The 25,850-nt window shown below is 44.3% G+C and overlaps 1 protein-coding gene and 1 long non-coding RNA gene across 14 annotated transcripts in view; both read right to left on the bottom strand.

The window, feature by feature from the left end:
* Nucleotides 1-1,543: 1,543 nt before the first annotated feature.
* Nucleotides 1,544-25,850, bottom strand: part of IL1B (interleukin 1 beta) — a 36,707-nt gene continuing 12,400 nt past the window's right edge. For 5 of the 13 annotated variants that reach the window (XM_081593530.1, XM_081593529.1, XM_081593528.1 and 2 more), the window contains 7 exons: nucleotides 25,682-25,826; nucleotides 9,067-9,128; nucleotides 8,257-8,305; nucleotides 6,160-6,358; nucleotides 5,229-5,390; nucleotides 3,270-3,400; nucleotides 1,544-2,341 (listed from right to left, as the gene is read on the bottom strand). In XM_081593530.1, coding sequence (XP_081449656.1) covers nucleotides 2,129-2,341; nucleotides 3,270-3,400; nucleotides 5,229-5,390; nucleotides 6,160-6,358; nucleotides 8,257-8,305; nucleotides 9,067-9,113 — 801 coding nt within the window. In that variant the 5' untranslated portion in view covers nucleotides 9,114-9,128; nucleotides 25,682-25,826 and the 3' untranslated portion in view covers nucleotides 1,544-2,128. Of the gene's footprint in view, nucleotides 2,342-3,265; nucleotides 3,401-5,228; nucleotides 5,391-6,159; nucleotides 6,359-8,256; nucleotides 8,306-9,066; nucleotides 9,129-9,739; nucleotides 10,863-24,663; nucleotides 24,739-25,681; nucleotides 25,827-25,850 lie in introns of those variants that run through there. The other 8 variants (XM_081593536.1, XM_081593533.1, XM_081593531.1 and 5 more) reach the window with 5 other exon arrangements.
* On the bottom strand, nucleotides 12,414-25,826 carry LOC145546500 (uncharacterized). The gene is made up of 2 exons (XR_014082977.1): nucleotides 25,346-25,826; nucleotides 12,414-13,342 (listed from the first exon to the last, which is right to left on the bottom strand). It is a non-coding gene; the product is annotated as an uncharacterized LOC145546500 (long non-coding RNA).

Below are 25,850 nucleotides of genomic sequence, written 5' to 3'. Positions count from 1 at the left end.
TAGTTGCTCAGTCGTGTCTGACTCTTGCGACCCCATAGACTGTAGCCTGCCAGGCTCCTCTGTCCATGGGATTTTCCAGGCAAGAATAATGGAGTGGGTTGCCATTTCCTTTTCCAGGGGATCTTCCCGACCCAGGAATCGAACTCAGGCCTCCTGCATTGCAGGCAGACTCTTTAATGACTGAGCTCTTAGGGAAGCCCACATAAAAGCTAGCACACTATAAACACTGCCTCTTGTTCTTTTTTAGTTTTCACAATATCTTGGAGAGGATTCCCATAATTCATTCTATGAATGTCTCACAATTCATTTAGCCAGTCTTCTTTGATAGAAACTTGAGTTGTTTCTCATCTTTTGCTGTTACAAGTGATGCACAATGAATCATTTTGATCATTATTGCACATGGCTGTATGTCCATTTGTAGGATAAACCACCAAAAGTGAAGTTGCTGGGCCATAGGGGGATGTGTATTTGTAATGTTCATAGTTACTATCAAATTTTCCTCTGTAGGAGTTGAACGCGTTTATTCTCCTCGTACATGCACTGTAATGTTCAGGAGTGAGGATTTCCCTAGTCTTCCCAATGGGGTGTGATGTTAAACTTTTGGTATTTGCTAATCTGATAGAAGAGTGTAAACTCAAAGTGCTGTTAATTCAACTTTATTCTGAGTAATATGGAACATCTTTTACTCTGTCCAAGATCAAATGGTATTTCCTTTTCAGAGGACAACCTATTAATATACTGTTTTATTAAATTTCTGCCTATTGTTTTGGTGGATTTTCATGATTGCTTTTTTCTACTGTTTTGTGGGAACTCTATATATTAAACAAATTATCTCTTTGTCTGAGATTAAAATTTCTTTTTTTCCCCTGGGTTGTTTTTGTGTTTTCACTGGTGGCTTCTGCAATCCTGAAAGTTTCCTCTTGGCCCCATTCATTCTTTCATCCTTCATGCCTGTGTTCATACTGGTCCATCTATCTAGGCTACTCTCTCCTTTTCTTTGTGTGGGGAACTCTTGCTCATCATTCTAGGCCTGATCCAAACATCACACAACTTGACCCTCGGTCTCCAGAGCAAGTCTTGTCACCCCTCTTAGCTGCTCCTTTCATACTTTGTCATGTGTCTACTTGTTACGCTGTCTTATTTTTAAAAATCCACCTTGTCTATCTAACTAGTAACACCTTACCTTTCTGGTTTCTGTATTCGCAGCCCCTAGGACATAACACTGGCTTAAGATGTGTTTGTTGAATAAATAAATAGAGAAACACTTGGCAGTTGTTACCACCAGCCCTTACTCCCTATAATACTTTAGCTGATCCTGTTTTTCAGAGGAAACTTGTGTACCATATATACTTTTGTTGAATAACAGAAGTGAAAGGGAAGGGTGTTCAAGCTGGTCTTTGCTGGCCAGTGATATTCCTAAGTGCTTTGCATTCAGTGATGAGGAGTGGGTTTCTAATTCCCCAAGGAGAATGCCCATGACTCCATTCATCTTTACTCTTCTACATCAGATCTGAGACAAGTCAATGACCATGTGGAAAAAACATTTGTTTTCAGTGAAATTTATTTCAGAATCATTGAACATCTGATCATTCTTCCCTATTCATAAATAATTCTATTTAAATAATCTGAGCTTGTATGCTTTCAGGCTTGGTGAAAGGGCTTGACAGAAGGATGGCACACTAGCCCAAAGGAAATTGGTTCCATAGTTATTGAAGGCTAAGATTTTTCACAGATGCGGCTGCTTCTTGGCCCCCTGAAACTAAATTAAATAGACTAACCCATCAATAAATAAATAAATAAATAGTTGAACCGTTGCTCATCAGAAGCTGGGTGCAAAGGACAGAGGATTTCTTTGAAACTAGTGTGCCATGGTTTTTGCCAGGTGGGCTTTGAGTGAGTCGAAGAAGTGAGAGGGGGTGGCTCAGTGGATGGGGTCTGAGGATGGGCACTGGGAGGAGGGGCTTGTTCCTCCTGGCTGGTAGCAAGATCTCTAAGCACTAATATGGGGAAGGTAGTTGGTCATGGATCAGACAACAGTGAAGTTCAGGCTGCAGCTGTGTTCTTCCCTTCCCTTCTGCCTGTCCTCGGGGTTATTCAGCCCACGTGGACTCCCTGGGTATGGCTTTCTTTAGGGAGAGAGGGTTTCCATTGTGAAGTCAGTTATATCCTGGCCGCCTCTAAGACGTCCCAGGAAGACGGGTTTTTCTTCGATTTGAGAAGTGCTGATATACCAGTTAGGGCACAGGACAGACTCAAATTCAACTGTATTCTTGATTTCTGTCTTGTAGAAGACAAATCGCTTTTCCATATTCCTCTTGGGGTAGACTTTGGGGTCTACTTCCTGCAGCAAAACAGAAACAAACATCTTTAAGAAGGAAAGGGCAAAGACATTCTACCCTGGTCTGGACAAAGTTGTTCTCTGGGTTGTTTAAAAATGGATTAGCAGGGCTCAGGTCTGGGAGCCAGACTCCTGAGTTTTCTTTGTGACCCTGGCCTTCTGTGTGGTGACAAAAGTCACACTTAGCCTTCTCTGAAACTTAACATCAAATGCTAGGGTGTATAATATAGGTGGAAATGTTTTTGAAAGTGAAAATTAGGTAAAAGCTTCTAGGTGTAGCTAGTCTCCAGGGACTTATCTTGTGTTTTTCCTCATGGCTCTGGCTAGAATGACTTCAAGTTGGACATGAAATTTCTGCTGGGAAAACTGGTGGGAGGAGGAGGTGTGATTTGGGGAGTGCAGTGGTCCCTTGAACCGATTAAGTCCCCAAAGTGTCATCTATCAAATGGTGGTTGTTGTTTAGTCACTCAGAAGTGTCCAACTCTTGTGCGATCCCATGGACTATAACCCACCAGGCTCCTCTGTCCATAGCATTTCCAGGCAAGAATACTGGAGTGAGTTGCCATTTCCTACTCCAGGGGTTCTTCCCAACCCAGAGGTCTAATTGGCATCTCTTGCGTTGGCAGGCAGATTCTTTATCTCTGAGCCACCAGGGAAGCCCATCAAATGGAGGAACTCTAACAATGTATAATTTTTTGAGTGGCAAGACAGAAGAAAATCTGCAGAATAATTTATTTTTTTGTAATGGAGTGAAAGCTACATGCATTTAACACTTACATTAAATTGATTTCCATTTATGCAAAATTATCATGTAGATCTACTCCCAGAGGTTCTGGGGAAGGGGGAAAGTTAGTTGTCTTTGAAGTAAGTGATGGCTAGGGATGCCCCAGAACAGCCTGAGAAGGGCCTTCAGCCTCTGGTACTCACTCACCTCCAGCTGCAGGGTGGGCGTATCACCTTTCTTCACACACGACAGGTATAGATTCTTGTCTTTGATACCCAAGGCCACAGGAATCTTGTTGTCTTTTTCCTCTCCTTGCACGAAGCTCATGCAGAACACCACTGGGGAGAAGAGGGGGGTCTTGTGGTCAGGGACATGGCACTGCAGGGTCAGCCCAACCCCTGGACCCCAAGCCCAAGACTCATACAGTGTAGCATCCCCTGTGGGAACCTACTCTGAGGTTCCTATGGCAACCCACACTGAGGTTCCTACAGCCTAACAGATAGGGTAATCCCACAGATCATAGCAGCTTCAGTTTCTTGAAACAGGTTTTTCCCTCAAAAGGTCTGGGGGCTTCTCAGAGACTCATCATAGTGGCAATGAAAAATCAGGGGGTCTAATTTTTAGAAATAGGAGAAATCTCTCATGTCCCTGACTGGTAATGTGCCCATCCACAAGAACAGAACAGTATGATCAACATGAAAATTGAGAAAAGAGATAAAGCTGGGCTCCTGAAAGATACCGGGCATGGATCTGTTTCCGGATTGTAAAGAGGAAAGTGGGAAGAACCTGAGAAAGGAGAAGTTTAGCTGGGAAAAGTGGTTCCAAAGAAAAGACATGCATTTTTAGTCTTCCTTAGTTACAACTGTCTCACTTAGAGGCCCCAAGGTCATGCTCACAACGCTATTCTAAAGAAACAGGGCTGTCTTGGCTTGGTTGAAACCAGGATGCTTTCCCTCAGGGATGCCTCTCTTCAAGGTCAGCACTCTTTGAAGAGAACGGTCTGGCTGTTCCTTTCAGCTGCCCCCTTGGTTGCACCCCTGCATACAGGGTTCAGCCACAGTGGCAAAGTGCCAGACAGATTCCTGCAACCCATGGGCAACCCTTGGACTTGAAACAATTGCCAGTGACATGGGCTTCCCTGGTGGCTCAATGGTAAGGGATCTGCCTGCCAATCCAGGAGACACGGGTTCAATCCCTGGTCCGGGAAGATCCCACATGCCACAGAGCAACTAAGCCCATGCGTCACAGGTACTGACACTGTACTCTAGAGCCCATGAGCCACCTACTGAAGCCCTCTCACCCTAGAGCCCATGCTCCACAACAAGAGAAGCCACTGCAATGAGAATCCCATGCACCACAGCTAGAGAGTAGCCCCAGCTCACCACAAAAAAGCCCTCACAGCAACAAAGCCTCATACAGCCAAAAATAAAGAAAAATAAAAAAGTTGTCGGTTGACAGTAGAGAGATATAAGTTCCTGCTTGTCAGTTAGGTTTCCCTCTAAGAAACCATCTGGTTTTGGATGGGAAGGATGTTAGGGGTGAGGGGGCAGGGTTGGGAATGAGGAAGGACAAATTATCTCCTCACCACTCTAGTTTCAACCCCAACAACCGGAAGAAAGAACCCACAGGCAGTTAGGTCATGTCCATCAAATGACCTCTTTCTAACAGAAGCACTGCCATTAAATGACTTGTCTGGGCAGTGGTACTGGGCTCGATGGAGCAGTCTAATTTCTCAGAGTCACCTCTGTTGCTGAAAAATGAACGTACTAAAGGACTCAGTGTGGTTTCATCACTAGAATCCAAACAAAATGTTTGCATTCAATGTTTCCTTCATTGTTGTTGTTATTTAGTTGCTAAATCATATCCAACTCTTTGCAACCCCCTTGACTATAGCCCTCTAGGTCATGGAATTTCCTAGGCAAGAATACTGGAGTGGGTTTCCATTTCCTTCTCCAAGGGATCTTCCTGATCCAGGGATCGAACCTATGTCTCTTGCATTGACAAGCAGATTCTTTACCATTGAGCCACCTGGGAAGCCCCAGCATGTCCATTATTATATGTTATTTCACTGCCATGGATCATTTCCCTTAACATCCTGCTCTGTTGAAAATGTAGAGAATTAACAAGGAATGAAGAGGCCAAGAAAAGAGACAAAGTCCCCAGTACCTTCTCGGCTCATTTCCTGTGAGAGAAGGTGGAGAGCCTTCAGCACACATGGGCTAGCCAGCACCAGGGATTTTTGCTCTCTGTCCTGGAGTTTGCAGTTTACTGACTGCACGGCTGCGTCACACAGAAGCTCGTCGGAGGATGTTTCGAAGATGACAGGCTCTGAAATGTGGAGCACAGACATTGTTTAGGGAGATGCCCAGGTGACGATAGGAGGCAGAATTTGTTTCCTTGGAGGACATCTGAGCATGCCTAGCTTACACGCGATTACAAAATCAGTGGAGAGGAAGTTGGGGTGGGTGAGAACACTGGGCCTGGCACCCTAAGATGTAGGTTCAAATTTCAGCTCTATTACTTGCTGTGGATGAGCCATGGAGTCACTTATGTAAAATGGTGGTGGCAACAGATGTGGCCCAACAAGGACATTCTGAGATTCACAGGATATAATGTAAATGAAAGCATCCAGAATGATTGACTGCTTCGCAAATATGAGTAGTTATCAAGGTCTTATTTTAAGAATAGTTTCAACAACTAAAAAAGAGACTAAAACCATCACCAAGTTGGATTTTATACAGTAGTGTACTGAAATGTAACATTTTGGGTACCATTTTATGCAGGTCTGTAAATTCTGGAAAAGCTTCCATAATTTTAGGATGCATAGCATGATTAGCCAGTTACATCATTATTTCTTTAAGGAAGAATTCCTTAAAAAAATCTTTTAAGTGAGCAAATCAGTCTGATGGAAGACAAAACAAAAAAAAAAGATTAGTTTCAACTGAAGAGATGATTAACTGGGTTTCTAGGTGTCTCTGTTTTCCTCTCATTTCTGGGCCCTCTACTTTTAAAGCATTTCAGTCTCAGGGAGGGTTAGTTGACTGTTGGGTTATGGCCTCTGAGAAGGAAATGTCTGCCCTCAGCTCTCATTAGGTACCTTCTTCAAAGATGAATGAAAGGATGCTCCTCAGGTCGTCATCATGGAAGACATGTGTGTAGGCACTGTTCCTCAGCTTTTCCATGGCCACGATGACCGACACCACCTGCCTGAAGCTTTTGTTGTAGAGCTGGTGAGAAATCTGCAGCTGGATGTTTCCATCTCCCATGGAGCCGAGGTCCAGGTGTTGGATGCAGCTCTGTGAAGAGACCAAAGAAGTCAGTGTGGGAAGGTGGTTGGGCCAGACAACTCTCGTTTTGACATGAGAGAGGAGGAAGGAAGAGATTCATGCATGCTCAGCCACTCAGTCATGTCCGACTCTCTGAGATCCCATGGGCTGTAGCCAGGCTCCTCTGTCCATGGGATTCTCCAGGCAAGAATACTAAAGTGTGTTGCCATTTTCTCCTCCAGGGAGTCTTCCAGACCCAGGGATCAAACCCGCTGCATCTCCTGCATTGGTGGGCAGATTCTTTACCACTGAGCCACCTGGGAAGCCCAAGGAAGAGATAACAGAGCTTCTAAAGATAAACTTTCATCTCTCTGCAGCCCAGAGAGGTTAAGTGGCTTATCCAAAAACATGGTGGCCAGTGAGAGGCAGACCCTAAACCATAAGGTAAACTTTCTAATGCATTATACCACATTCTTCTAGAATAAATCCATTCTTACCTTATCTTTTCTTACACATGCTCCACCCAACCATAAACGTATACCTTCTCACACTATCTTTGTGGAAGCCTAATACACCAACGTTATATATTTCATTTTTTCATGGCCATGATGATCAGATTTTCAATATGTCTCTGCCCAATCAACAATGTTCTATACAATCTTTTTCTCAAATGCTTTCTCATAAGCATCCTGCGAAAAAGTGGCTACTATTATGAAATACTTCCTCAATTCAGAGAAACTGTTTAACTAACTGCATTAAGCCTTAACTGAAGTTGCTTGCAAGGCATGATAATGGTTTAAAAGTTTGAAGGACAGCTCAAGAGACCTGTAACAACACAGAGGAAAGCTGGGTGGGAGGGACATTCTGCCCAGAGCAGAGGCCCCATGAGAGAGAGCCAGAATGCTGCCAGAGACTGTGGGAGGGAGGGCTGAACAGAGAAACCGGGCTCCATCTAGGGCTGGAGAAAACCAGTTATGCTGGTTTTAAAACCTTTAAAGGAAGGAACTTTTAGCAAGACAGGAATGCTTGATAAGGCTGGAGGAGGTTTTCACGAACTAAAAACATCAGAGAGAACAGCTGCCTGCTAATTGGTACAACTGCACTAGCTAGGCTGATGCCTGGATTACCTGAGAGACTTATTAGATTACAGAAGCTATTACACTTACAGAAGAGGAGGGAGAGCTGGAGGGTCAACAATGCTCTCCGGGTCACAAAGCTTCGGACACTACTGAGTGAGTGAGCACACACACAGACAAAGAAACACTCCTCTGCTAGATAAACTTAGCTCCTGCTGGTAATATCTCAGAGCTAAGGGTTGCAGGATGCTAGGGTCTCGGACATCATCCTGCTTATGACCCTTATTATTCAGACGAGGATCAAAGGGGTAAAACGACTTGCTCAAGATCCAAAGGCAAGTGAATAATTTTCTCGTAACTCCCAAACTCAACTTTTTGTTTACATCATGACTTGTTGTCCTTGTCCTTAAGCTCCACTTCAGGGAGCAAAAAACAATCCCACCCTTACAGGAGGTGGACATGTTCATTCTCAAGGTCATCTTCTCTGGGTCAAGTTCAGTTTAAGTGATTAATGTAGCGTCATCACTTTTAGAGCTGAACACCTCTCCTAAAAGAAGAATTAAATTTGCTTGGAAGCCTGAATTGTCTTCCTAACACGAGACAGCAAGCACTATCTCTACTAAAATTCCCCTTCTAAAAGCCTCTGCAAGCATGGCCAGCATCACCAAGCCTCAGTGAAACACTGGTGGGGTGGAAGTTGCGGAGTGGCCAGCTTCCATTTGTCTCACTGGAAGAGGAGAAAGTCATTCCATCACAAAATTCCATAGGAACAAGCCAGCCCAGAACACTTCCCTTGAATTTTTCCTGTGTCAGAGCCCCTCAACATGTTGGGATCAAAGCCCATGGACTCACCTTCATCTGTTTGGGGCCATCAGCCTCAAATAACAGCTCATTCTCGTCACTGTAATAAAAACAGAGAAATTGCTCAATTACATCTCTTGGACAAGATTAGCTTTTCTTCCCTGTTGATAATCTTCACCATCAATGCATGTGTGCTAAGTTGCTTCAGTTGTGTCTGACTCTTTGCGATCCTGTGGACTGTAGCCCACCAGGCTCCTCTGTACTTGGGATTCTCCAGGCAAGAATACTGGAGTATTGTCACGCCCTCATCCAGGGCATCTTCTGGACAAAGGGATCGAACCCATGTCTGCTGTGTCTCCTGCATTGCAGGCAGATTCTTTACCCACTGAGCCACCTGGGAAGCTGGGCAATAGGAAACTGCAAACAACATGTTCCTTAGGGCTGCCTGAAGCAGGCATTTGCCATGGTAATATACATGGGACAGCACAGGAGGAGGGCAGGTACCCATTGCTCTCTGAGCTCTCTGTTGTATCCTAAGACCTAACTTCCAGCCCGGTGAAAATCTGAGCTTTCCTTCTCAGTTAAGCCAAATCTGCCAAGGGATCCCCTGGGTTGTCCACTTGGAATCTTTCTTTCCTGTTTCCATCTGCTGGAAGCCCCTGAAGCAGCATCTGGGTGGACTAGGGGTACCATGGATGGACTTGCAGTGGGACATCAGTCCTTAAACCAGGTTGACTTGGACCCCTGCTTGCCACTGTAAGAGGCAGTTTGGGAGACAAATCTGATCCCTAAGCACATATAAAAATCCACTCTTAAGAGGAAAGCCCTGCTTACACAATTTGTATCAATTTTCCCACTGACCTGTAGTAAGCCATCATTTCATTGATGGGTTCAGGTACGGTTGCCATGGCTGCTTCAGAAACCTGTGCAAAGAGGAGAAAAATGAGTGACCACTTGCCATGCCAGTCCCCATGAGGGCTGCCTTCTTTACATGTGAATTGCCCTCAGCATCTTGTACCTGGCAGGCAGGCAAAGAAGCCATTTTTGAATGAGTGAGTGAATGCATGAGAGTCATCCTTTGGGTTCAGAGTAAGTGAAAGTCACTAAGCTGTGTCTGACTCTTCGCAATTCTCAAGGCCAGAATACTGGAGTGGGTAGCCTTTCCCTTCTCCAGGGGATTTTCCCAACCCAGGGATCGAACCCAGGTCTCCTGCATTGCAGGTGGATTCTTTACCAGCTGAGCCACAGGGGTCCAGAAAAAAGGATTTGCTAAACCAAGCCCACACCAGGAGCGGGTTTCTTAGGTGATCTGGGGCAGAGGTAGGATCCCGAGCTCTCAGATGCCAGCTGCTAGAGAAGTGGTATTAATTCCCCTATTATTTTGCAAGTTATGGCATTATAACACAGCTGACAGTTTTGCAGAAAGCCCAGCTGTCAGGCAGAGAGGGAAGAGAAGAGAGAGGGAGGAAGACACAAAAAGAGCGAGAGAGAGACTCCCTTAAGACCTAGTCAGAAGGAAGAATTAAAGTGGTACCTGGGCAATGAAGGTTGGCTGGAGAGAATAGAATCCCTGGGTGGCTTGCTGTGCCTCCAAGCGGGTATACTGTCTGCTGCTTTCTCCTACACTATTTTATGGCCTTCAAAAGCAGAAGTGGAGAGCTGAGAGATTTCCCCTTTGGTTATTTCACAACCAAGTTAAAAAAAAAAAAGAGGATTAATGGTAACTTCTGGGAGAGAAATAACTCCAGTCCTTGGGAAGGAAAGTGGTAGCAAACCGTGACACATTCTTGAAAATGTGTCATTATGCAAATATATGTTGGTTTTTCTGACAACTATTGTGCAGGTGATGTCACACCAAAATAGTGGGTTTTCCTAGGTTAGAAGGTTGTTTTAATTTCACATCTCTGGGGACAAAGTGGAGGACACACAGAGGCACACAACACGAAAATGCTCCCTCACTCACTCCTTGCACTTAAGTTTAGGAAACTTCTCACTTGGGGATGGATAAGTGAGCATAGGGAAGTGAAAGTAACCTTACGAATTCCGAACCCATCATGCTGTTTTCTACCTTGGAGGCTCTGGGTCAATTACTGAAGCCTCTGGGGAGACATTTGATCTTGCTAGGATGAGGCAGGGAAAACACAGTTGTGCAGGGGTGCAGGCTTCAGATGGAGCTGAGGAAACGTTGGAGACAAGCTCATCCAACCCATTCTGACCAGGTGCTAGTATCCTAGCTGATTGCGTATGAAATCGACATCAATATTTGATGGACAGTGAAATGAGCCTGGATTGAGAACCTGTTTGAAAAGATTGTGAATAAGTTTCATAATCACATTCTATTTTAAAAATGCAGAGATGTTGGGGTCTTTTCTGGAGGTCCAGTGATTAAGACTCTGTGCTTCCACTGCAGCAGGGTTAGGTTCGATCCTTGGTTGGGGAACTAAGATCCCGCATGCCTCATGGTGGGGCTACAAAAAAACTGCAGAGACGGTTTTTAACTAACAATTTTTTTTCTTTTCTCTTAAGTCTGAAAAGCAAAAAATTTCAAAATAAGAATATTCAGCTGAGACTATATCTGTTGGTAGCTCCAAGAGTTATTAGACCTTTTTTTCCTCTAGCTTTATTGCAATGCAATTTACATTAACATTGTATAAGTTTAAGGTGTTCAACAGGGGCTTCGCCGATGGCTCAGAGGTAAAGAATCCGCCTGCAATTCAGGAGGTGTAGGAGATGTAGTTTTGATCCTTGGATTGGGAAGATCCTCCGGAGAAGGAAATGGCAACTCACTCCAGTATTCTTGCCTGGAAAATTCCATGGACAGAAGAGCCTGGTGGGGTACAGTCCATGGGGTCGCAAAGAGTCAGACATGACTGAGCAACTAAGTACAGCACAAGGTATACAAGTTGATGATTTTATATGTATATGTGTGTATATTTATATATACATATAGCAAAAAGTTTAACCATTCATAAACTTACACATATATATATGTACTGTAAGTGTGTGTGTATATATATATATATATACACATGGTGTTGAGAACATTTATGATTTACTTTCTTAGCAACTTTCAGCTATATGATACAGTGCAGTGCAGTGTTAATTGCTCAGTTGTGTAACCCTATGGACTGTAGCCCATCAGGCTCCTCTGTTCATGGGATTTCCCAGGCAAGAATACTGGAGTGGGTTGCCATTTCTTTCTGCAGGGGATCTTCCCTACCCAGGGATCGAACCCAGGTCTCCCACATTACAGGTGGATTCTTTACCACCTGAACCACCAGGGAAGCCCACATGATATGTAATACAGTATAGTTCACAATAATCACTAGACTGTACATTAGATTCCCAGAACCTAGCTATCTTAAAACTGAAAGTATCATACATACTCTTTGACCAACATCTCCCATTTCTCTCACCCCCTAGACCTTGGCAACTGCTATTCTTTTCTCTGTTCCTATGAGCTTTGCTTTTATTTAATTTTTTTAAGATTTCATGTATAGGTGAGATCTATAGCTTTTGTATTTCTCTGACGTATTTCACTTTGCATAATGCCCCTCAAGTTCATCTGTGTTGTCACAAAGGTAGGATTTTCTTCTTTTTTCTTATGGCTAAATAATATTCTTTTATATACATGTTATATATCTCTAAATTGAGATATATATCTTTGTAATATAGTCTGAAATCAGAAAATGTGATATCTTCAGCTTTGTTGTTTTTAAGATTTTTTTGGCTATTCAATGTCTTTGGTGATTCCATACAAGTTTTTGAGTTGTTTTTCTATTTCTGTGAAATATGCTGTTGGAATTTTGATAGGAATTGTGGTGAATTTATAGGTGGCTTTAGGTAGTATGGACAACCTAGAGAGGTGTGATGGGGATGGAGGTGGGAGGGAAGTTCAAGAGGAAGGGGACATATGTATACCTATGGCTGATTCACACTGATGTATAGCAGAAACCATCACAATACTGTAAAGTAATTATCCTCTAATTAAAAATAAAATACATTTTAAAAAAGAAAAAAATATTAGTTATTCTAGTCCGAAACATGGGATATCTTTCCCTTTACTCATGTCTTTGATTTCTTTCATCAATGTGTTATAATTTTCAGTGTACAAGTCTTTTCGCCTTCTTAGAAATTTATTTCTAAGTATTTTGTTATTTTTGATGCTATTGTAAATGGCACTGTTTTCTTTATTTCCCTTTTAGGTATTTTGTTATTAGGGTACAGAAATGCACCAGACTTTGTTTAACTCAGATACCAGAAGCATGCCTGCCTGGAGACCGTCCCAGGGTATCCCTGGAAGAATGAATGAATAAATAATCAGGTCAAAACTGGTGCATGGAGTTTAGGAACAATTCCTTCTCTACCCCCTTTGTCACCTATATTATAGCACATTTAAAAAATAATTTTATTATGTGTTTATTTTTGGTTGTGTTGAATCTTCATTGCTGTGCATGGGCTTTCTTTAGCTTTGTCAAGCAGGAACTGTTCTCTAGATTTGGTGCACTGACTTCTCCTGTTGCAGAGCACAGGCTCTAGAGAACTTGGGCTTAAGTAGTTGCAGCACACTGGCTCAGTATTTGCAGTTCCCAGGCTCTAGAGCACAGGTTCAATAGTTGTGGCTCATGGATTCAGTTGCTCCGTGTCATGTGGGATCTTCCTGGATCAGGGATTGAACCCGTGTCTTATGCAGTGGCAGGCAAAATTACCACTGAGCCACCAGGGAAACTCTATAGCACTTATTATAGCACCGAATCGGAACCTGGCTTGCTTACCAGGTTCCCTTAGGAGTTTGTGAACTCTTAGAGCCGGGACAAGCACACCATGTGATGTGCAAGTTCTGGCAGTAAAACTTTGCTGCTTGAACGAGTGAGCAGGAATTTAACAGTATTTTCACTCAAATAAGGGCTTGTGCCAAGTCCTGGGCTTGCTCAGCATGGTTCATGGGAGAGAGTTTTTGACTTTCACAGGCAGGAGGGAAATAGACTTTCTTGTGGGCAAGGATCATATAATGGTTTCACCAGCCAGCCTTCTGATTGGGCCCCCTTGATATTGAGCCTCCCAGATGGCTCAGGGGTAAAGAATCTGCCTGCCAATGCAGGAGACATGGGTTTGATCCTTGGTTTGAGAAGATTCCCTGGAGGAGGAAATGGCAACCCATTCCAGTATTCTTCCCTGGGAAATCCCATGGACAGAGGAGTCTGGAGGGGTACAGTGTCCTTGGGGTCACAAAAGAGTCAGACATGACTTAGTGACTAAACAACAATCACAACAAATCTTGATATGAGGAAGGCAGATGCAGGAAATCCATCTTCAGAATGTTGTATGTTCCACATGGACTCTAAAAGTTTCAACCTGTTCAATACATCCCTTTCTTGTGGGTTTGGGGCTCTGTAGTCATTTCCTAAGTCTAAGCCCTAAGTTTTATGAAACTGGAGGTCTGGTTCTGCAGACTCTGTTTTGCCATCATAGGATCCACTCTGGAAATGAACCCTTGGTCCTGAAGTCTCACCTTCCTCAGACTCTTTATGCTGGGAACCTGGTAGCTCTGTGGGTTCTCCTGACAGAGAATCAGAATTGGTGATGTGATTAGAAGCCGAGTGAAGGAAGATGAAAACCGGTGGCAGTAAGAGAAGTAAATAAGGGACTCAAGCATCATTTCTGAATGAATCCGTTCTGTTTCTGGGACTTAAGATAGAGGTCAGGAATGAAACTACTCCTCCATCTTCTTCATCCACCAGTATCCAGGGTGCATGAGCACTCATTCTTTCTGCTCAAGGGAAATTTTGGGGCCGTGGGGCAATGTCTCTTGACGTAGTAATCTCTACAGTTCTGCCCTGTCTCATCCCGACCCTATGGCCTGGACACAAAACCTGGCAGTATCCTGTCCATCTCAGGAAGTGAAACCTCTTATTGTGTCAAGCACACAGATTGCACAACGCCTGTATTAAAAACCGTCTTTCCAAGGGAACGACTCAGGCCTCAGCACTTCCTTCCGGTCCCCAAAAAGCAGAAAATATCTCATTACAGATGTAGTTGCACAGAGGGAGGGCCTGGAAGAGTGATGACGATGAGGATGGAGATGCAGACAACCTGGGAATCGACCAAGAAGAAGTGGGAGATTGGCAATCCTGGATGTCATAGGGAGCTTCGGCTCTTGGGGGATTCTTCAGCTGTTGAGTCACCCAAGCTCTTTTCAGCTCAAAGTTGCCCGCTACCCTGCCGAGTCATTCCTCTGAGACAGGACCCTGGCCTTACTCAGAGCAGCGTGTGCCTTGGTACCATCTTATGCCTCATCTTGGGCATCTAGCCTCTCTTATTAAGGTTGGTCTCACCCAAATGGTCTTCACTCAGTTTAAACAAGAAGACAGGCAAAATAATCATGGGTTAGTTCTTATATCGTCATGATACATGTAGTGATATCTGCTCTATGTTGGAGGGCATGACCAACCCTACCATCTTCCCCAAGTCCCTTCTCATCCTCAGCATTGACTTCCTAACATTGTTCCTAAGAGTCCGTCATTTTCCTTCCATTATTTCTGTAGGTCTTTCTGGTATCTGAAAGTGTAAACAATATCCTGTATAGCCACATCTGTCATCATGGATACATGACTTTTTTCCCTTCTGCGCTGGATACTATTTGGGATTGGGAAGTCTGATTTTTAGTTTCGAGACCTCTGTTTTTCTCAGAGCATCATCTTAGTTGGGTCTGCTTCCTGCCCCCTTGAGCCCAAGTACTCAGAGAGGGGACAGACTCCAGGAATGTTCCATCCTCTCTCCAGATCTAGAACAAGGAGGGCTTAGATATTTAACCAGGAGGCTCAATTCAGTGAGGTATATGGTCTCCAGTGGACTATCCCTATAGGCTGAGATCTTATTTCACCTCTGAGAACCCAGTGACAACTTTCCCTTCCTTTAGATCTAGCAGAAAAACCATGGGTGCATGAGATGGATACCAAGGATTTTGTGTTCTATATCTCTTTGCACACATAATGGGTATAGGAGAGGTGGCCATAAACATAAGACTCTGATACAACTTATACCAGGGGTCTGGAAACATTCTGTAGGAAGAGCCAGGTAGCAAGTATTTTAGGCTTTGTTGCACTACTCATCTCTACCCCTGTTGTGAGAAAGCAGCCATGGGTAATATGTAAACAGATGGGCTTAACTGGGTATGACCTGTAGACTGAAGGATGCATGTCCCTGTCATATACCATTGTATTATACCATTTTTATTGTATGCAAATTTAGAGATGGTACTTTAAAAAAAGCTGCCCTTTCTCATACAACTCAAGGTCCAAAAAAAAAAACAACTGAATTAAAATGTGGGCAGGAGATCTGAAGAGATATTTTTCCAAAGAGGGAATACAGATGGCCAACAGGCAACACACTTCATCATCAGAGAAATGAAAATCAGAACCACAGTGAGATATCACCTCACATGGGTCAGAATGGTATCACCAAAGAGAAAACAAATAACAAATGTTGGCAATGATAGGGAGAAATGGGGACACTTTTACCACACTATTGGTGGGAATGTAAACTGGTTTAGCCACTACAGAAAACAGTGTGGTTTCTTAAAAAACTAAAAATAAAACTGCCATATGACCCAGCAATTCCACTCTTGTATATCTAAAAAGAACAAAACACTAATTTGAAAAGATACACAGCCTCAGTAATTCAAAATGAACACAGCCTCTGTGTTCATTAGCTGCATTATTTACAGTTGCCGAGATGTGGAAGCAACCTAAGGGTCCATCAGCAGATGAATGGATACTGAAGATGTGGTGCATGTACACAATAGAATATTACTCAGCCATAAAAAGAATGAAATTTTGCCATTTGCAACAACATGCATGGATTTAGAGGGTATTATGCTTAGTACGTGAACTGTGAACTTCCAGATGTTCAAGTTGGATTTAAAAAAGGCAGAGGAACCAGAGATCAAATTGCCAACATCTGCTGGATCATAGAAAAAGCAAGAGAGTTCCACAAAAACATCTACTTCTGCTTTATTGACTATGCCAAAGCCTTTGACTGTGTGGATAACAACAAACTATGGAAAATTCTGAAAGAGATGGGGATACCAGACTACCTGACCTGCTTCTTGAGAAATCTGTATGCAGGTCAGGAAGCAACAGTTAGAACTGGACATGGAACAACAAACTGGTTCCAAATAGGAAAAGGAGTACATCAAGGCTGTATATTGTCACCCTGCTTGTTTAACTTATATGCAGAGTATATCATGAGTAACGCTGGGCTGGAGGAAGCACAAGCTGGAATCAAGATTGCCGGGAGAAATATCAATAACCTCAGACATGCAGATGACACCACCTTTATGGCAGAAAGTAAAGAAAAACTAAAGAGCCTCTTGATGAAAGTGAAAGAGGAGAGTGAAAAAGTTGGCTTAAAACTCAACATTCAGAAAACTAAGATCATGGCATCCGGTCCCATCACTTCATGGCAAATAGATGGGGAAACAGTGGAAACAGTGGCTGACTTTATTTTTGGGGCTCCAAAATCACTGCAGATGGTGACTGCAGCCATGAAATTAAAAGACACTTACTCCTTGGAAGGAAAGTTATGACCAACCTAGACAGCATATTTAAAAGCAGAGACATTACTTTGTCAACAAAGTCCGTCTTGTCAAGGCTATGGTTTTTCCAGTAGTCATGTATGGATGTGAGAGTTGGACTATAAAGAAAGCTGAGTGCCAAAGAATTGATGCTTTTGAACTGTGGTGTTGGTGAAGACTCTCGAGAGTCCCTTGGACTTCAAGGAGATCCAATCAGTCAATCCTAAAGGAGATCAGTCCTGGGTGCTCATTGGAAGGACTGATGTTGAAGCTGAGACTCCAATACTTTGGCCACGTGATGCGAAGAACTGACTCATTTGAAAAGACCCTGATAGTGGGAAAGATTGAAGGCAGGAGGAGAAGGGGACAACAGAGGATGAGATGGTTGGATGGCATCACCTACTCAGTGGACATGAGTTTGAGCAAGCCCTGGGAGTTGGTGATGGACAGGGAGGCCTGGCATGCTGCGGTCCATGGGGTCGCAGAGTCAGACACGACTGAGTGACTGAACTGAACTGAATGCTTAGTGAAATAAGTCAGATAGAGAAAGGCAAATACTGTTTACAATCAATTAAATGTGGAATCTGGGACTTCCTGGGTGGCCGAGTGATTAAGATTCCACACTTCAACTGCAGAGGGCATGGGATTGATCCCTAGTCAGTAAACTAAGATCATGCATGATGCATGGTGTGGCCAAAAAAAAAGCAAACTAGTGAATATAGCAAAAAAGAAGTGGACTCACAGATATAGAGAACAAAATAATGGTTACCAGTGAGGAGAGATGAAGGGGAAGGGACAGTATAAGGGTGGGGAAGTAAGAGGTACAAATTATTAGATATAAAATATGCTGCAAAGATATATTGTACAACACAGAGAATGTAGCCAATATTTTATAAATAACCATAAACGGAGTTATTGTTGTCATTTAGTCACTCAGTCATGTCTGACTCTTTTGCCATACCATGGACTATAGACCGCCAGGCTCCTCTGTCCTGGGGTTTCCCAGGCAAGAATACTGGAGTGGGTTGCCATTTCCTGCTCCAGGGGCTCTTCCTGACCCAGGGATCAAACCTGAGTCTCCCACATCGCGGGTGGATTCTTTACCACTGAGCCACCAGAGAAGCCCATAAATGGGGTACAATCTTCAAAAATTGCAACAGTCTATTGTACACCTGTAACATATAATATTGCATAGCAACTATAACTCAAAAATTAAAAGTCATTGTGAAAAAAGGGGGGGAAAAGCTGTCCTTTATTGGGCACCTACAGAGGATGAGATGGTTGGATGGCATCACCAACTTGATGGACATGAGTTTGAGTAAGCTCTGGGAGCTGGTGATGGACAGGGAAGCTTGGCGTGCTGCAGTCCATGGGGTTGCAAAGAGTTGGACACGACAAGCACCTGAACTGAACTGAACTGAAGTACCAGGCACCTTTATCTCATTATCTTATTTAGTCTTCACTATTTACCTTTGAACTTTAAGGTAAATAGTACTGATCCATTTCACCTATAGGGAAACTGAGGCTGTCAGAAGTAATTTATCTAAGACCAAACAACTAGTAAGTGTTGAAATCATGACTCAGATATGGGTTTGCTGCACCCAAACCAGATCCTTGTTTTTTAACCACTTAATTTATTGTTGCGAACACTTCTTGCCCCATTCCTGTGATGTCCATGGTGTCGATCTTTTGGCTCCTTTCTCAATAATCCGGTTATATTCTAAACGATGTCATCTTGGTGGATCACGTGTTTGCCCCTAAGTGTTTCTACACTGGCCTAGTAGGGTTAGGGTAGACTCTTCCCTCCTTTTCCCACCTGTGACAAGTTGTGTGAGTTTGTGTCTTTCTCCTTCTCTTAGCGCAGACAGGGACTTTCCAGCTGGGTTCTCAGTTCTCTCTCTTCCCTTTTCTGAGTATCTTCCTTATTGTTCTTCACTTTCTCACCTGCTCTAGCCTCTGTGTTCCATGATTTCCTCTGTCCTATCCTTTTTCCTTAAGACTTTGCTATAGCACTGTCAGAACAATCCCTTTAGGGTTTCTACCCCCAGAATCTTACGCCTTTTTAAAAAAATGATGCTAAAAAAATACTTCTCTCCTAAAATCTGTGATAAAACGCATGTCTCCTAAACTCCCTGTTGTGTATTCTACCCGCTGGTTGTTACATAATCAAAGGTGATTTGGCCACTTCCTTCTATGGCTTACTTAATTTCACTTCTTGACTCATTTTCTCCGAACTGGCTAGAACTGAGTTTTCTATTTTCTGGGAGAGGAAGTTCTCAGCAAGGTCACTCAGGATTTATTGGGTGTCCTGGTTAAGTCTACTACCCAAACTCTAGTTGATTATCTCCCCTAATTACTGAACAAGGATGTCTGATTGTGTAAAGGTGTTATAACAATTCTGCCCAAACTTCAATACAGTGGATAGATATTACAGAATTCACCAACCTCTGACTTGGAGTTTCTTTCCCGCCCTAATATTAGAAGGCTAGAAAATCTTTCAACATCTCCCTTTAAAGCATCAGTGGAACTGTCACATAGAAACCGTGTTTCAAATTAGGTTTTCATAGAGTGATGTTTGACATGGTAGTTCTAGAAATGATCAAAGTTAATTGATGATGTGCGCAGGCAGAAAGTTATATGCTAGAACTAGTCCCAATATCCTTGGGACTTCCCTGGTGGTCCGGTGGTTAAGAATCTGCCTTCCAACGCAGGGTATGTGGGTTTGATCCCTGATCTGGGAGCTAAGATTCCACATGCCTTGCAGCTAGTGAGCCTGGACACCACAACTGGAGAGCCCACGTGTGACAACTAAGAACCAATATAGCCAAAAATAAATAAATAAATATTTAAAAAACCCAATATCTTTCTTGGGCTTTTTGTTAATATACGTGTGTGTTAAGTCGCTTCAGTCATGTCTGACTCTTTGCAACCTGTGGACTATAGCCTGCCAGGCTCCTCTGTCCATGGAATTCTCCAGGCAAGAATACTGGAGTGGGTTGCCATTCCCTTCTCCAGGGAATCTTCCCAACACAGGGATCGAACCTGCATCTTTTACATCTCCTGCCTTGGCAGACGGGTTCTTTACCATTAGCACCAACTAGGAAGCCCTTTGTTAATACATATGCTCATTTTAAGATTTTCAAATAATTCAAAAATATTTAGAACGAAAAGAGGAAGCCCTCCACTCCCCTTCCCCACTTCCTCTCTCACTGGAAAAGGCATTCAATCAGAAAGTATCCCAGTCATCACCACCCAAGGACTCACCCATCCCTCCATTCATGACCCACCATCTGTTCATAGAAAGGGTCTTTCTTGGTGCTTCCTAAATGCCTGGGGTCTGTAGATGTCTCTTCATCCCCATACCTCATTACAGTTCAAGTCTTTCTCCCTTCTCACCTAGGTTATTTCAATCATGTCCTAATTGGTTCACTTGCTGCCGTGGAAATTCCATCCATCCATTCCCCACACACCAGCCACAGAGATCAAAAAACAAATCTGGGACCCAAGCCCTTGTTTCAATCCTGTCATTGGCTTCCCATCCCTTCTGTGGATGAGTCCTCGCTCCTGAGCAGGGCGGACAAGTCCCATCATGGAGTCTTCCAATTTCCTCTCTGAGCCCACGCTTCAGCCCTTCCAAACTGTTTCCAGTCCCTTGAATGTAATGACCTTTCTGGGCTTTGGTACAACCTGTTCTTTCTGGCCTGAAACCTCCTTCTCCTATTTGGAGTTTGGCCAAACCCTAGTCCTTAAGGCTCATGCTTTGCCTCCTCCATGACAAGTCTCTTCCCAAGTTGGGTGGTGGGTACCCTTCTTATCTATGATGTGCCTCTAACACCCTCTGCAGACCTCCTTCATTGTGTTTTATTTGCTTGTCTCCCTTACTATTTTTTCTTTTTATTATTGGAGTATAATTGCTTTTGGAGCTTCCCTGGTGACTCAGATGGTAAAGAATCTGGCTGCAATGCAGGTTCGATCCCTGGGTTGGGAAGATCTCCTGGAGAAGGGAATGGCAACCCACTCCAGTATTCTTGCCTGGAGAATCCCATGGACAGAGGAGCCCAGTGGGCTACAATCCATGAGGTTGCAAAAAGTTGGGCACAACTGAGTGACTAACACATGCATAATTGCTTTACTGTGTTCTTTAGTTTCTGTTGTACAATGAAGTGAGTCAGCTATATGTATACATGTATCCCTTCCCTCTTGGGCCTATCTCACCCTGTCCCCCTCACACTATCCCTCTAGGTCATCACAAAGCACTGAGCTAAGCTCCCTGTGCTATAGGGCAGCTTCCCACTAGCTATCTATTTTACACATGATAGTGTATATATGTCAATTCTACTCTCCCAGTTCATCCCATCCTCCCATTTTCCCCCATGTCCACATGTCTGTTCTCTACATCTGTATTTCCATTTTTTCCTTACAAATAAGGTCATCTACACCATTTTTTTTCTATGGGCTTCCCAGGTGGTGCTAGGGGAAAGAACCTGCTTGTCAATGCAGGAGACATAAGAGACATGGGTTCCATTCCTGGGTCGGGAAGACCCCCTGAAGGAGGGCATGGAAACCAACTATAGTTTTCTTGCCTGGAGAATCCCATAGACAGAGGAGCCTGGTGGGTTACGGTTCATAGGTTTTCAAAGAATTGGACACAACTGAAGCAACTTAGCATGTACATACCATTTTTTCTAGATTTCACATATATGTGTTAACATACTGTATTTTTCTTTCTGACTTCACCACATATGACAAACTCTAAGTTCATCCACATCTCTACAAATGACTCAGTGTCCTTCCTTTTTATGGCCAAGAAATATTCCATTGTACATACGTACCACATCTTCTCTATCCATTCATCTGTTGATGGACATTTCAGTTCAATTCAGTTGCTCAGTCATGTCCAACTCTTTGTGACTCCATGGACTGCAGCACACCAGGTTCCCCTGCCCATCACCAACTCCTGGAGCTTGCTCAAACTCATGTCCATTGAGCCGGTGATGCCATCCATTTAGTCCCTTACTATTAATGTACCTGTTGCAGGCTTGGAATTATTACAGCTTTGACCTCTGTGCCTGACACATAATGGTGCTCCACAAATGTTTGTTGACCAAATGCATGAAAGTAAGGAGTGATCACACCGTGCCACTCTCATTGTTTCCATCTTGTGCTAGCTTCCTCTAACAGGGAAGTGTTTCCTTAGAAAAGAATCTCCTTGCATGAAAAGCAGAGATTCATCAGAAGCACAATGTCCAGCCCAGAATGAACTCTTCAGCAACAAATAGGACCCCCAGACTCTTAGAGTGGGAGAGTGGTTCTGGGCCCAGTCAGGGGTTTTACCCTCTTGGAGAAGCTCAGCTCCTGCCATGAAGGCACAGTGTACACCTTACCTCTTGGTCTTGTGTCAGAGCAGGGCCCACCTGCTTTTCTGAGGAACTCTGACCCTTTTATGAAGTTAGTTTTGGGACAGGCAGGTGATGGGAGTTCCCCCCATAACCACAAACAGGTCATCTGGGTCTCACCAGAAATACCCTGGAGGCTAATTTCTGAAAAGATACTCCAATTTCTCCAATAGGACAATTTTGAAGTGTTTCTTGAGGGCTTTTCAAATTCCTCTGAAAATGCAGGAATTCTAGGAAGATGAAGTCAGAGCTGATGACAGGTTGGGGTGAGAAAGTTTAGGTCAGGTCAGGTCAGGTAAGGTGATATCTTATCATTCATTCTACAGACCAGGTACCCATTTTGATGTGTGTTTTTGTGTGTATGTGTGTGTATGCACAGAGGAAGGGTAACACAACTACACAAGACATGATGGCTGTCCTCAAGGAGTTTTTGCAAATGTCCACAATTTAAGATGGAATATGGCAGTGCCGAGGCAGATATAAACTGTCATGAAGCTGTCGTCTCCCTTTCCTCTCCACACTCAGGGGAACGGCCAGGCAAGAGGAGGGAGAGAAACATGGTCCAGTTCTCTGTGGGCTGTGTATGCTCCAGGCTGCACACTGGGCTGCTTTTGGGGGACTTGTGGGCTTTGGTGGGAAGGGTCATTTATTGTAGGGCAGGGCTGAGGACCCGAAAATGCCAGGAAAGGAGTGGGGTGAGCATCCCCTCACTCTGGACAAGAGACTGTGAGGAAGAGCAGGGCTGGCCTTGGCAATATGGTGTCTGGAGAAACTACAAAAGGCTTCAGGTCCTACTCTATAGCACAGGGCATTCTTCTCAACGTTATGTGGCAGCCTGGATGGAAGGGGAGTCTGGGGGACAATGAATATATGTATATGTATGTCCAAATCCCTTTGCTGTCCACCTGAAACTATCACAACATTGTTAGTCGGTTGTACCGCAGTGCAATATTTGTTGTTGTGGTTCAGTCGCTCGGTTGCGTCCTACTCTTCGTGATCCCATGGACTGCAGCATGACAGGCTTCCCTGACCTTCACTGTCTCCCAGAGTTTGCTCAAACTCATATCCACTGAGTCAATGATGCCATCTAAGCATCTCATCCTCTGTTGCCCCCTTCTCCTCCTGCCCTCAATCTTTCCCAACATCAGGGTCTTTTCCAATGAGTCAGCTCTTTGAATCAGGTGGCCAAAGTATTGGAGCTTCAGCTGCCGCATCAGTCCTTCTAATAAATACTCGGGGTAGATTTCCTTTAGGATGGACTGGTTAGGATCTGCTGTTTACTGACAGTCGAAACCAGTTGCATTCACACTGTGTCCCCAGGCCAGGGTATGTGATGAACAATTGCTGATCAATTGGGGATTGATCAGACCATCCTTTGCAAGTTCCAGATGGCTGATTCTCTCTGGATTCTGTTTAGGTCTTACTCCTCCTTCTCCAAAGGATGCAGGCCCTGGAAAGTTAGTGTCATTCAATTCAGTGCCTCTGGGTGGGCGGCTCATGTCTCTGGGTCCTGCCAGGGACTACTACTTTGGCTGATGGGGCAAGTTTCCCTGCCTCTCTCAGTTCCTCATGGGAGTTCCTTCTAAAATTGCTTACTCAGTCCAGTCAGTGACCTTACCCAAAAGGGTCCTACTTCACAGGGGCTTAAGGCACTGTGATGTCCTGATCAGACGTCTCCTCCTGAGCTCCCCAGGGCAGCCGATGGCCGAGGGACCAGACTGGCCCAGGGTCCAGCCCAGATCCAGCAAAGCACAGACTCCCATGCAGGTACCCAAGTTCCGGCTCGAGATCCTCCCACCCACGCTGTATGTTCAGATGGAAAGAGCATGAGGCGCTTCACTGTGCCCCTGGGAAACTCCAGGACTCTGAAATCTCAGTGTCAGCCAGGGGCCACGTTCTTCACACAGTTCCTGCCACTTGAAGTCAGTCCCCTGCCTGTTGTCTTTTTTTTAAATTTAATTAATTTATTTTTGGCTGCGCTGTGTCTTCACTGCTGCCCTAGGGCTTTCTCTCGTTGCAAGGGTGGGTGACTTATTGCAGGGGACAGGCTCTAGGGCATGTGGGCTCAGTAGTTGTGGCACATGGGCTCAATTGCTCTGAGGCATGTGGGATCTTCCAGGATCAGGGATCAAACCTTTGTATCCTGCACAGGCATGTGGCTTCTTTACCTCGAGACCACCAGGGAAGCCCTTCCTGTTGTCTTTTCTATAAATGACTTTGTTGACAAGGAGACTAGCCCAGTGTGAGTGGAGATGGAGGGAAAAGGGAATACATTCTCAACATTTCCTCTGAATCTATAGCAGCCAGGCTGGCTGAGCACATATGGTTTTGTCAGACCACTTAGCTCTTATGTTATCTTGTAGATACCCTGCTCTCAGGAGTTGGCTGCTTTCTGCGAATTCCAGCAAGTTCCTTAACTCTTCCTTTCCAGAGAGTGATTTCCTAGGAGACATTATTTTAAAGTATCAAGAGTACGATTGGATTCACCTCAGGCTCCTCTTGTCACAGGACAGGGAGATTTCCTCTGACTTCTTTTAAGTTCTAAGTCATGAGAAAGGAAGCCTACAAACAAGCAAACAAACTCATCACATGGATACCCAGAACTGAACCTTTCAATTTAATCTCCCCAGGTGACAAGTGTCCTTCTTGGTTACTAGGGAGCGCTTTGGGTGTGACGGTTTGGGGACATAGCTGACCCTCCCCATCAGTCTGTAAGCTCCTAGGGGGCCATGACAAAATTGTCCAACTCGCCTTCTCCTGTGACACCTTGCTTAGGGGAAGCACTCAATGAACCGGCTGAGTTATCACTGAATAAAGGATTCCAGGAGGCACTCAATGAGTGAGTTGAAAAGACCAAGGAGGGCATCAGATACAGTGCTGCCCTCCTTGTCCTGTTTGCAGATCTCATTCCCTTCCTAATGAAAAGTTGTCCCTTCCTTATGAGAGTGACCTCATTTCCACTGCTGCCATTGAATCTCTGACTGTAGAGATAATCTAACAGGGATTGTTGGTTGTGAGTGAGTGTTGTGCTGTGCTAAATTGCTTCAGTTGTGTCCGACTCTTTGCGATCCTGTGGACTGTAGCCCACCAGGCTCCTCTGTCCATGGGATTCTCCCGGCAAGAATACTGGAGTGGGTTGCCATGCCCTCCTCCAGGGGATCTTCCTGACCCTGGGATCAAACCCACATCTCTTAAGTCTCCTGCATTGGCAGGCGGGTTCTTTATCACTAGCGCCACCTGGGAAGCCGTATGAGTGAGTATGTGTGCTTTAAGACTGGAAAATGTTAACTGGCAAGAGTTACTCCTAAAGAGCCTACTTGACCTGGGGCTACAGTGAACTTGGGGAATCCTGTTCCCCAGTGTGCATCACTGCTCCTTTGTCTCACTAGTTTCCTGAGACTTTTGACTGAATGGAACCCCAAGTGGGCTTACTGCACAGGGGCTTCCTGAGGTTTCCCACATCCCTCATAATTTAGCCTCCTCCCTTCCCAAAGGTTATCATTACCTTCCATGTAGTATTTTCAGTACTGCTAGGAATACAAAGATGAATTAAAGATGGTTTAATCAGGGAACATGGGCTTCCCTGGTGGCTCAGTGGTGAAGAATCCGCCTCCAATGCAGGGAACGATCTCTAGGTTGGGAAGATTCCCCTGGAAAAGATCACAAAGAGTTGG

The sequence above is a fragment of the Giraffa tippelskirchi genome, chromosome 4, assembly GCF_054371585.1.
Source record: "Giraffa tippelskirchi isolate mGirTip1 chromosome 4, T2T-mGirTip1v1.2.pri, whole genome shotgun sequence".
NCBI lineage: Eukaryota > Metazoa > Chordata > Mammalia > Artiodactyla > Giraffidae > Giraffa > Giraffa tippelskirchi.
Note: the sequence above shows the minus strand (reverse complement) of the source record. Positions and strands in the feature narration are given on the sequence as shown.